The sequence below is a fragment of the Ipomoea triloba genome, chromosome 1, assembly GCF_003576645.1.
Source record: "Ipomoea triloba cultivar NCNSP0323 chromosome 1, ASM357664v1".
Lineage (NCBI taxonomy): Eukaryota > Viridiplantae > Streptophyta > Magnoliopsida > Solanales > Convolvulaceae > Ipomoea > Ipomoea triloba.
The window spans coordinates 6,692,854-6,704,782 of record NC_044916.1 but is presented as its reverse complement, the minus strand read 5'-3'; the positions used below and the strand labels follow the sequence as shown (position 1 = coordinate 6,704,782).

At 39.2% G+C, this 11,929-nt stretch overlaps 2 protein-coding genes across 2 annotated transcripts; one reads left to right on the top strand and one right to left on the bottom strand.

Moving 5' to 3' along the window:
* The first annotated feature begins 985 nt into the window (after window positions 1-985).
* Window positions 986-2,303, top strand: LOC116001046 (ankyrin repeat and SAM domain-containing protein 6). Its single transcript, XM_031240953.1, has one exon. It carries the CDS (start codon window positions 1,205-1,207, stop codon window positions 2,084-2,086), a length of 882 nt encoding a protein of 293 aa, XP_031096813.1. The 5' UTR covers window positions 986-1,204; the 3' UTR covers window positions 2,087-2,303.
* Window positions 2,304-6,242: 3,939 nt separating this feature from the next.
* On the bottom strand, window positions 6,243-9,824 carry LOC116032332. The gene is made up of 3 exons (XM_031274862.1): window positions 9,696-9,824; window positions 6,931-7,311; window positions 6,243-6,842 (listed from the first exon to the last, which is right to left on the bottom strand). Exons 2-3 carry the CDS (start codon window positions 7,105-7,107, stop codon window positions 6,318-6,320), a joined length of 702 nt encoding a protein of 233 aa, XP_031130722.1. The 5' UTR covers window positions 7,108-7,311; window positions 9,696-9,824; the 3' UTR covers window positions 6,243-6,317.
* Window positions 9,825-11,929: the final 2,105 nt, after the last annotated feature.

Genomic DNA, 11,929 nt, shown 5'->3' with positions numbered 1-11,929 from the left:
CTAGGCGGAGATTAGGCGGCCTAGGCGGTTGCCTAGCCGACCAGCCACCTAGACCACCATTTAAGGTGATACACCAGGCGATTGACCGGCGCCTAGCGCCTAGGCGGGATTTTTGTAACACTAGTTTTTAGTGCGCTAATTACAAAATGAAACTACAGTGTATCTAAAATGAAACTGCCTCACATATTTTTTTTTATATTATCAAATGAAACTGTAATTGAATGAAATGAAATTGTAGTTGTGTTAAAATGAAAATGCAGTGTATATAAAATGAAACTGAATAAATGCTTCACATATTTGAGTGTATATTGTTCAGTGAAACTTTAGTTGTCTCAAAATGGTATTGCAGTTGTGTTGTATTGAAACTATAGTGTATATAAAACGAATCTGAATAACAGTTTCACATATTTGAATGTATAATGTCGAATAAAACTGTAATTGTGTTGAAATGAAACTAAATTGTATATAAAATGAAACTGAATAACAGTTTCACATATTTGTGTGTATATTGTACAATGAAACTGTAGTTATATCGAAATGATAATGTAATTGTGTTATAATGAAACTACAGTGTATATAAAATGAAACTGAATATGTTATACAAATAGAGTTACTTTTTGCGAAACGGTACAGAACGAGTGTCATTTCTTTTGATTAAAAGAAACGACACCATTTTGATGTTTGGATTACAGTGCATTGTGTATCGCGGTCCATAGTAAAATTTGCCTAACTATTGTCAATCCTTGTAAAAGCCGAATCACTGTTGGGCCTAATTTTAAAGCCCGATTTCATCATAACCCATATATCGGCACAGATTGCCGAGTATTCCGTACAGTAGACTCGGCCCAAATACTTCATACATCGAATCATCATCCACGTGCTCTAAAGCAGGCATCGCACGTGTTCACTCTACCATAGAAAACAAACCAATTCCTTTTCAGTTTTCACTCTCTCTCTCTCTCTCTCTCTCTCTGTCTCTCTCGAGCCTTACACTCCTCCATTCTCGATACTTTTTTCAATTCACAGGATCTCTTCGAAATCTCCACCGCCTTACAATCTTCCAAAGCCTAAATTGGATTCACATTGTCGTATGCGATCCATTGTTTGATGAACGTAACCCTACTTGAACGAAATTCCGCCTACGCCTTTTTGATTTTTTGATTTTTTTTTTGAAGTTGCTTGACCGCCCCGCCGGTGGTGGGGAATGACGGAGGCGCAGCCAACGGAGAACGGCGGAGGGATGGCGGCGGCATATGAGCAAATCGGTACAAAGCGTCAGCGACGGCCTAGCGTCAGGTTGGGCGACATCGGCGGGAATCATACCTCCTCTTATGAGCATCGCAGAGTTAAGGCGCCATGGAAGGACTCGTCCAGCAAGGCCGCTTCCAAGACTCGGCATCTCACCAACTTTTCAAGTAACGAAACCCTAACCCTCGCTGATAACAATGCCAATGATAATACTGGTAGAAATGCGAACAAAAAGATTAGTAATAATGTGGATGAGGATGACGATAGAGATGATAATTTAGATAGTGTTGCGATTGGTAGCTGGAAGGTTAGGGATTTGAAATCTAAAAGAGGTGCGACGACTAAGAGAGTGAGGTCCAATTGGGTTTCCAACTCCAAAGCCAATGAGAGTGATGGGGATGATAAGTTAATTAGTGGTAGCCGGGAAGAGGTGGAGAATAATGATGAAATTTGTCCTGATTCTGAAACTGAGGATTCAGAACACACCCCACTTCATCCGTTGGATAACAATAAGAATAACACTAACGCAGGCATGGGTGATGATGCCAGAGGAATTGGGAATTTGACTAGTAGGAGGATGACTAGGGTTTCAGAGGAGGGGCCAAGTGATACTGAACTCAGGAACTGGAACTACTCATCTGAGAGAAATGGGGTGAAAGTATGGCTGAATCAGTTAGGACTTGGGAGGTATGCTCCTTTGTTTGAGATTCATGAGGTTGACGACGAGGTTTTGCCAATGCTGACCTTGGAGGATCTTAAGGATATGGGGATCAAAGCGGTTGGTTCTCGGAGGAAAATGTACTGTGCCATTCAGAAACTTAATAAAGGGTTCTCCTAGAAGCCTAAATTGAAGCAGCTACTATGTCTGTTGGCCATCCATTGTGAGGCTTTTGGCTGCAGGTGAAGCATAACCTGGATCATTGATGAGATGGCCTTGGAGCTGAGAGTTACTTTAGCTGTCTAGCTTATTGATTTTGCAAATGTTTTTTTCTTTTTTTTTTTTGGGTTTATTTTTATTTTTTAAAAATTTAAGCTATGCAATTTTGGTCTACTAATCTAGTGTATGGTATATAAAGCTCTAATTAATGACTCATATTACTGATGTAATCCTAGATTCAGGATTTTAATAAAATTATGGAAATTGGAGGTAGAATCAATTATTCAAATTGGAATACAAATTGGTCTTTCAATTTGCATACTTCTCATCTCTAGCCTTAACTCTCTGTAGACTGTAGTTGCTTCCATTGCCTTGTGCAGTTTAGATTTTATTAGGGTGTCAAATGTACATCAACATTTCAATTACATCAGTTCTTCCTTTGCATTTCACCAACCTGGTGAATGAGGTCTATATTGATTATGTAACTATAATGTTCTGACGATCATATATGGTTGATGAAATGCTTATTTTTGCTTGGTCTTCTGATTTTAATTTGTTGTGGTATTGGCATTCTGGTTGTGTTATACATTTCTTATCCTCATTGCATTTCATGACTTAATGTCATCCTCTAGGATCTCTACTTATTGTTTAGAGTTTGGAACATGTATTCTATATAGTCCCTTTAATAATTTATATGCATCTAAATTGGAGACTGGTTCTTTTTTTTGAGTTAGAAACTACTTAGAATACTACATGTAATGTGTTAAATAAATTCACTTATTGGGGCAATGCAGCTGATCCTATCAAAATCTTTTTGTTTTTATTTGACAATGTGAATTCCTGAATTCTTTTGTGTCCATTACCGTCTTCTCATATAGACATTCTGCTGAACTTGGTGCTAAATTAATGAAAACTACTTTTACCTATCATGAGAAGATTTGCTCAATACATTTGTATGTATGATTCTGGCTAGTTCTGAAGTTCCTAAGATGTGCAGTAAATTGTTGATTCAACAAGAAAGAGGATGAGAAACTGCTTTCTTCAGAAACTTAAGGCAGAAACATGAGCAAAATTAGATATAAGACAGGTAGGTACAGGGACATATAACATTTCCTTCAGAAGCACTATCAACCTCAATGAGGATTTAATTTTCAACTCAGAGAAAAAGTTTGCAGACCTGTAAGTTTTCATTAAATAAAATTTTCAATTTGCTTATTTTATCCTTTAAAAATAATATTTGTGGAGGAAAAATGGAGCCCATTCACCCTGGCCGAAAATTATCATGAGATCAAAAAATGCTAGTGATGAAAGTCTCTTGATGATTGAGATAGATGTAAGAGTATATAAAGAAGATTCTTTATTGATAATCTACATCCTATTGATATGTAACTGTATTTTAAAAAGAATCTCTCATTTCTTTTCATATACCTATCTACATGTGGAATTATCCTAGGCTGCCTAGGTGCAGTATAGGTGCTAGGTGCCCCTAAGCCGATGGGATTTCCATGGTAGGCACTTGTTACTCAGCCGGCCAACAATTTTTTTTTAATTAGTTTGTTTTGCGCAAAATCATGTAGTTTTGAGCGAAACAAACCTAATTACCAAAACCTTAAGTTGAGAAGCCAATTGCTTCTAAAAGTTGAAGGAAATCAACAAGAAATTGCACATTCGCACCTCACTCCCTCAGCCCGCAGCCCCGCCCAATGAATCAATGATCAATCATCAGCTCATCAGAGTCATCTCATCTCACCCGCCACCCCATTGCCTAGTACTGCTAGACAGCCAGTAGCTTTGAACTTCGAAGCTGGTCGATTGCTAATAGTATAGTAGCTTCGAACTTTGAGCTTCGGTTTATTGCCAGTAGTGGAGTAGTCGCCATAGTTCCAGTGTTCCACAGCTTGTTGTTGCCACTACTAGCTCTGGCCCTCCACAGCTCGTCTGTTGTCGCCACTCTCCACTTTGCCAGGTACAAAACTACATATTCAATTTTTTCTTTTTCTTTCCTAAGTTTGCTTTAATGCTTTATATTGTGATTTGTGAATTGTGAGTGGTGTCTTTGCTTTAATGAGTTTAATCTTCACATTGTCCCATCAAGCTCCAAGTGGTAGTGTATGTGGCAGATTCACTGGATTATGGCAGTGAGTTTAATTTGTTATTGTTTATTAGGAGTTTTGGATTGCACTGTTATTTGTTATCAATGAAGTGATATATAGAATTGTGGAAATTTATCAATTATGAAGAATTCATGATAAATTTATTGAATGTGGCACAGATTGGTAGTGTATGTGGCAGTGTATGTGCAAGTATGAAATTGACAAGTCAAATTGTTCAGTTATGCTTTATAATCTATTTCATTTATCCTTTATGAAATTGCTTTCTAAATTATGTTTTTGTTCTTTGTAATATATTAGACTTGTGAATTATAATGGCTTCAACAAGTGCCTAGGTTATTGCTTGTCAAAGTGTTAGATCTTCTTAAACATTCATACTTAAACGGAGATTGAATGATGCAGCTTGAAGATGTTGAGAATGTCAAGTGTTTGAAAATGTTGAAGAATAATGGTTGAACACTACTTGCAGTGCACTATTTTATCTTAAATTTTTTTTTTTTAAATTCCTAGGCACCCTAGGTGCTCCTTAGGTACTCGATGGGCGCCTAGCGCCTTTTACAACACTGATGTTATATTCTTGAACATTCTTGAAATCTTGGATTCCTTAACACCAGATTCAAGTTGGTAGGGGTGAAAATGAGTTGAGTCCGGTTGGACTTTTGTTAAATTTTTTGAATTAAATTAATTACTTGTGACTTGTTTTGTTTTTAGAATCAAACGTTTATCACTAGGTCAAAAGTTAAAGCTAGTAGTGAAGGCGCAACATTATTTTCTTATACTTGCAAGTTGTTAGTACCACCTTTCAATGGCAGAATGCTGGACTCTTGACCCTTTGAGCTGCCACCCAACATAACTCATACCCAATGAAACAATACGTGAAAATTAAATAACTAATTAATTTGTAAAGTATTATTCCTAATTAATTAATAAACTTATAAGTTGTAATAGAAAATAAAATTCTTACTTTTGTTGTCTTTAAACCATGTTTGTTACGAAGTTCATCCCCACTATAAATAAGAGCTTCAATAAATTCTACATTTAATCTAAAACGATATTTTATTAATCATCTTTCTGCCAACACTAAATGTGGACTTAGATGCAATAAAACTGGAGCAACCAAGGTTAGTACATGCTAGTTCAAGATTCGTTCACTCATACCTAATGGCCAAGATTCATTAGATAGTCTGCGGCCATATTTGTTTAGTTGTTACTATTTAACCAAAGTTAGTACTCTGACTCTTTGAGTATGTTGTGTAAGGTTAACATTTCAAACAGGGTTCCTATGAAAATCTTTACCTTTCCCCCTTTACTCCTTTCCCCCTTTACTCTCCCTCCCACCTCATAGGCTAGTTCATGCTCTAGTACAACACTTGTAGCCCTCCCGCTTTGTCCTTGACCCACCAACTCCATCACCCTAACATGCTCAATGTAAGTGATGGATAAGTCATAAATGTACCTGTTACAGATCAACCCGGAAGATATCAAGTCCAAGACTAAACTCAATCGACCTAGGCTTGGTTGAGCCCAGCCTCGACCGAGCTCGGTAAGTCCAGGTGTGGCTGGCTTGGTTGAGCCCAGCCTCGACCGAGCTCGGTAAGTCCAGGTGTGGCTGAGTAAAGCCACGGCCAGGCCCACATTGGCCTGGCTACCTTAGCTGAGCCCACCGCTCAACAAGGCATATCCAATGGATCATTTCTTGCTACCTAACATGGTCTTGGTCAAGCTTGTGATTGCGGCCGAGCTCGATTGACCCCGCGAGGGTGGCCGACCTCCTTCCCTTAAGAAACCTTGTGTTTTTTACAAGGCTTCGAGCTCCAGGACTTGAGCCAAAGTGATGCTAAAGCCTTTGTTCGATACCTTACCAAAGTTTAGGCTTTAAACTTTAAGCTCAACCAAAGAACCCAAGGTCTTGGAAAACCTCAGACACTTAGATATATTCAAGTAAGACAAGGAGATATACCAAAGATTCGAAGAGAACCATGAATAATTAGCAATGTCATAAAAGAAGTAGGTTTGAACATAAAGCAAAAGCATGGTTGTTCATCATACATGGTCAAAAGGGAAGCGAAGAAACATAACTACTACTCGCGGGGTGAACCCGCAGCCATCTCCTCCTTGACCGCCTCAGTTAGCTCGGCTAAGGCCACGGGGTCTGGGTTCTCGAACTCAACGGGAAGACCCCATTCCACGGGATCAAAAGTCTCGTCTCGGTTGCGAAGGATTACATAAATGTCTCGTTGCAACGTATACTGACCTACATCATACATCAATAGCCCCTCCATGCCTATGCGATCTCTTCCCGCGGGTGTAGCAGCCCAATCAGTAAAAAGCTCCTCCATGTGCTCAACAAGGTACTTTCTCGCATCCTCCTTGAAGGCCTTAGAGCTCTTGTAGTCTGACAGCACCGAAGCAAGGACTTTCCCATGCATATGATTTTCACGGGCGCGCAATGTTTGCAACTGAGCGTACTTGTCCTCCAAACTCTTGCGCTTGGTCTCCGACACCTGCAGCTGTGACTCTAAGTCCAGTCGGGCCTTCCTTTCGACCTCTAGGCGAGCCTGGGTGGCCCTTAAGGTATCTCCCAAGGCTAGGTGGCGAATGAAAGCCTGCATAAAGTCAAAGAAGAAAAGGCTAAGTCAAATAGCAAGTATACATAAACAACGACTATTTACATCCAAACAAACAAAGTTGTACCTCAAGTATAGGACGGGGATCTGGGTTGCCCTCGCATAGCTCTAGATCCCGAGGAAGGAGAAAGCTCCGCATGAACTCATCGGTGGCAAGATCACCTCGAAGGATAGAAGCCGTGGGAGGAAGACAACAATCCATCTGAGCGGGGCAGTCGGCATGGGAGGCAGGGAGCCGAGGCATTCCTCGCGAGGTCGACCACCTGTGTTGGGGGGTCGACGGTGGTAGAGGCCGAGCTCAACCTCGAGCCATGACTTCGTAGAGACCGAGTCCGCAACACAATTGGTAGTCGACTACTCTCGCCCGTCTTTTGCCTTTTGGAAGCAGGGGCACGGGCCTTCAAGCGACGAATGAAGTCCTCAAATGTCTTGCAGGATTCAGTCATATCTGCAATAAAGGGAAACTAAGCACCAAACATAAAGTTATAAGGCAATGAAGCAATCAAATTAATAAGGGTCAAACCCGGGAGCTCGGCGTCAGAGGTGGAGAGGTCAGCCACGACGCGAAGAGGCGATACGGGCTCGACTAACTCCTTATCTTTGGAGTCATCCTTGGACGTGGAAGAAAGCTCGGTCACTATAACCCTAGGAGAAGGAGGGGGATCCCCGTACGAAACCAAGCTCAACCAAAGCTTCCTCGGTGGCCAAGGCCTTGGTACTAATTAGCTTGCCCGAGCCCGCGAACAAGTTGGCATGAGCTCCAAGCTCGGTCAAACCTTTAGGGGCCTTATGCTTGAGGAAGTACCCGCCCCAAGGCACCTCAAAAGGGAGAGATGGGTCGGTAGACACGAAAACAAATTTTGGCTTCCAATTTTTGTTGAAGTTTTTGGTCTCGTTTAAAACCTTCATCCCCGCCCTAGCCCATAAAGCGACAAACCCCTTACTAAGGGTGGCTGATGAACTACCCACGTTGAAGAGAAAATTGAAAAGGTTTAAGGTAGAAGGGATACCCACATTTTTACACCTTAGGATGAAAGAAACAAGTAGGCGATGGGAGTTGGGAACTAGTTGGCCCCGAAGCTATAGAATAAAAATTCAAGACTTCTACTATGAAGGGATGGAGAGGAAAATGGAGGCCCATGGCAAGGGATTTAAGATGGACCCCGAAAAAAATTAGGAGAGGGAGGCTATAATATATTTCCCCATGGGTGAGGAACTTGCATCTCTACGTCGGCCCGTCTAAAGACCGTGCAAGCTCTATGTCATACTCATTAAGAAAGGCCATGGCCCCGCGTGGTATAGTAGGATCAAGCTCAGTGTACCTATTGAGACGGGTAGGGTTGGGGATGGTCGAAGGCATAATGGCACGAAGGGGACGCACCTCTAGAGTCCTATGAGGAGGCGTGTTAACCTCAGTTGAGGGATGTGGAAATTAGTCTAGGGGGATAGGATAATCATTATCCATGGAGAGGTCAAAAAGGTTAATAGAGTTCAACAAATTATCGTAAGGAACGAAAGGAGCAAAGTGCATGCAAAGGAAACATATGGAACTCTAAAAGAGGAGGGGAGGACTACTAACCCGACTCTAAGAAGGAATGAGGTTGAAGCTTGGCAAGGAGGGGGCTCAGCGGTGGCGACTCAACATGCGACGGTCGGGGAGAGCTTGGTGACGGCTCAACAATTTTTGGTGGAGGGGATGTACTCGGCCGAATGGTGGTGTGAGGAGGAGGTAGAGAATGAAGTCTTTATATAGGGGGAGGATGACTTGGGAGTGTAAGAGGGGGTGGTGTGATTTTCTAGGTTATTTATAGGCCGTGTAAGAAAAGTTGGAGTAGGATGGGGACTTGTGATGGGACTCTTGAATTATAAGATTTCAAGCGCGATAAAAATTCTACTTGACTAAGAATTATTGATTGGATAATATTTGGTTGCAATTTTTAGGTCAGCAGAGAAATACTCTCTTTCGCTGACGACTTCTCACAAGATAGAGGGTGGGGGGGCTGATGACGGGCAAATCATAAATGGACTCGTTGCAGATTAACCTGGAAGATATCAAGTCCAAGTCCGAACTCGGCCGACCCAGCCTTGGTCGAGCTCGGTAAGCCCAGGCGTGGCAGTGTAAGACCACGACTTAGCCCATCCAGCCCACGTTGGCCCGGCCGAGCCCAGCGCTCGGCCACCTTATATGAGCTCAACGCTTGATCGCCTCGGCCAAGACCCGGAAGCTTTGGTTGACGCGATCTTGTAGGCGTTTGTTGTGGTCCAAGACCGTTGTAGCCAACCCACCTCCTTTCATGGGGCGATTAAGGGCCGTAGTAAAGTATAAAAACACTCATTTGTGTCTTGTTGAAACATAATTCATTCATTATCATAGTCTTGTCTTGTCATTACACAAATTCATAGCATTACACTTTATTAATACAACTGCATTTACCACATTGTCTTTACATCATTATCTTTTAACTTATCATATTTCATAATTTTATGGGGTTAATTGATTCGAACCCCGGATCAATATAATCAATCAGTAAGCAATGCACACTATCATCTACAAACCACCACCCTTGACTACACTACCAACACATTCTGCTTAACAAACCGGGAAACCCAGACCGAGAATCTGGCCATTACGGCGTTCGTCCCTAGCACTCACAAAAATCACCCACCCCCCACCCGTCGGCCTCGGCTGCACCAATCTACTGGAGGGTAGAACATGCTAGAAATCGACTATGGAAACAATATTCGCAATATTCCTCACCCCCAAAATTCAACCCATCACCAACAAATAAAAAAAATCACAAAGGAAAATCTACTTAAAACCTTGGGTCATACCTCTACTTGCAGCAGCATTCTCCGTAGCCGGGCATTTGGGTAGTCTCCGGCCATCGTCCGCCATGGATTCAAGGTTTTAGAGGTTTAGCTTTAGGTTTACGCAGAGTGAAGGTTAACAATCCGAGTAGCAGCGAAAGTGGGGAGTCCTGACTTGTGAGAGACAAATCCGGAACTTACCATATACTCCGTATCACATATGCATGAATCACGATGCACATATAATTACATTAATTCCCTTTTAATTTAAAACAAACATAATAATCCCCCTAAATCAGCCCAATTTTGAAATAAAAAGTTTCTAAAATTTAGACCGTTGATCAAAACTATCCAATGGCTATGATGTTTTCTCATGGTAGAGGTGTTCTCATTCGATCTTTTATTAGTTTGTATATATATATACACGTTTTTTCATGCACATTACGCAATTAGACAATTAGTATAATGTCTAATGTTTATTTTTAAATAAGTATTTCATAGTATATCAATACAATATTATATATGAGATGTTTATGCATATGTAATTGGATGTTGAATTTGTTTATTTAAAGCGGTAATTCAAAGTATATGAATGCAAGATAATATATAAGATGTTGATTATAATTGTCACTAAAATAGTTCATACATATGTAATTGAATGTTGAATTTGTTTATTTAAAGTGGTAATTTAAAGTATATAAATGCACGATAATATATGAGAGATTGATTATAATTGTCACTAAAATAAATGTTTGCAATTTTGTAAAAATGATAGTCTAAATATTGCTTTTAGTAATAAAAATTTATACATTTTAAATTATATTAATAAAGAAATACGATTTACGTTTAAAGCGAATAACTGTGATGTAGTCCAAAAAATATTAAGAGAAAGTTTCTCGCTTCAATTTATTTGGTTATTTGAATGTCTTCTTTGTAAACAAATCATCCCAAAGTAGTTAATATGATTTGTTTCAAATTAATTTTTAAAATTTTTTTTTCTATGTTATTAATAGAATACTTGGTAAATAAATAATTAAAATATAACATTGTTTTGTATTATAACTTTGATACAGAGAGCATTTAATTAGAAGATAGTGTAAAAGAAGATAATGAATAATATAATAAATATAATTAATTAATGAATTTGAAAGTAATGAATCTTTGTATCGTAGAAAATAAAGACAATATAACCAATGAAAGTTAACGGAATATTCCGTTACTAAAGTTTATACTAACGGAATGTGTGGTTATTTAAGCGAATAAAATAATATAATAGAGGATAAAGAAGGAAAATCGTAAAAAATTACTAAAATCAAAATAATATGAGTCATCCGTTTAAGTAAATAATTACCACCAACATTTTATTTCTTCCTAGCCCTAACTTTGTTGTCTCTTATTAAGATTATATATATATATATATATATATATATATATATATATATATATATATATATATATATATATAGAGAGAGAGAGAGAGAGAGAAGGGGGGGGGGGGGGGGGGGGGGAACGGATCAAATGAGAACTCTCGCCCAATAGAGAAATAGGAACCCATTGCAACCGTCAATCTAGATAGATCTACATATCATAAACACTTTAAAAAATGCAGAGACATATTTTTAAAAATAATTCGAACTTTGAAGTGCAAGTAAATTATTTTAAAAGTGCGAGTAACAATTTCATAGAGTGCACCTAAGTGCAAGTAAAATGTATTAAAAGTGCAATAATATAATATACACCGGGCAACAAAATTAAGTGTACCTAATGTTATCATTATGTGCACCAATGTGTGTGTGGGGGTGGGGGTGGCGAAGGGTTCAGGTGAGAATACTTACAATAGTTATACTATGAACCTGAGTTCACCTTACAAGGTTGACTCATGTCCATTTACATACTGAATGTTAATAACTTGAATTGTGAACATTCAGTATGTAAATTGTGTATTTTGGATCTAGATTCACCTTCCACATAATAATTTGCTAAATACTTATTCTTATAAAAAGTGTAGACACATCCATAACATCCATTTTGAGAAATTGATGTCTAAGATCTTAGATCTGGACACATGGACGACTCTGAGTGGTCCTGGAGAGAAATCAATGTTTCTGATCCATTAGATCTGGACACATGGACGACTTTGAGTGGTTCTGATTTCTCTCCAGGACTAGGCGTTTTCACATGAACGCCTACTCTATATATATATATATATATATATATATATATATATATATATATATATATATATATATATATATATA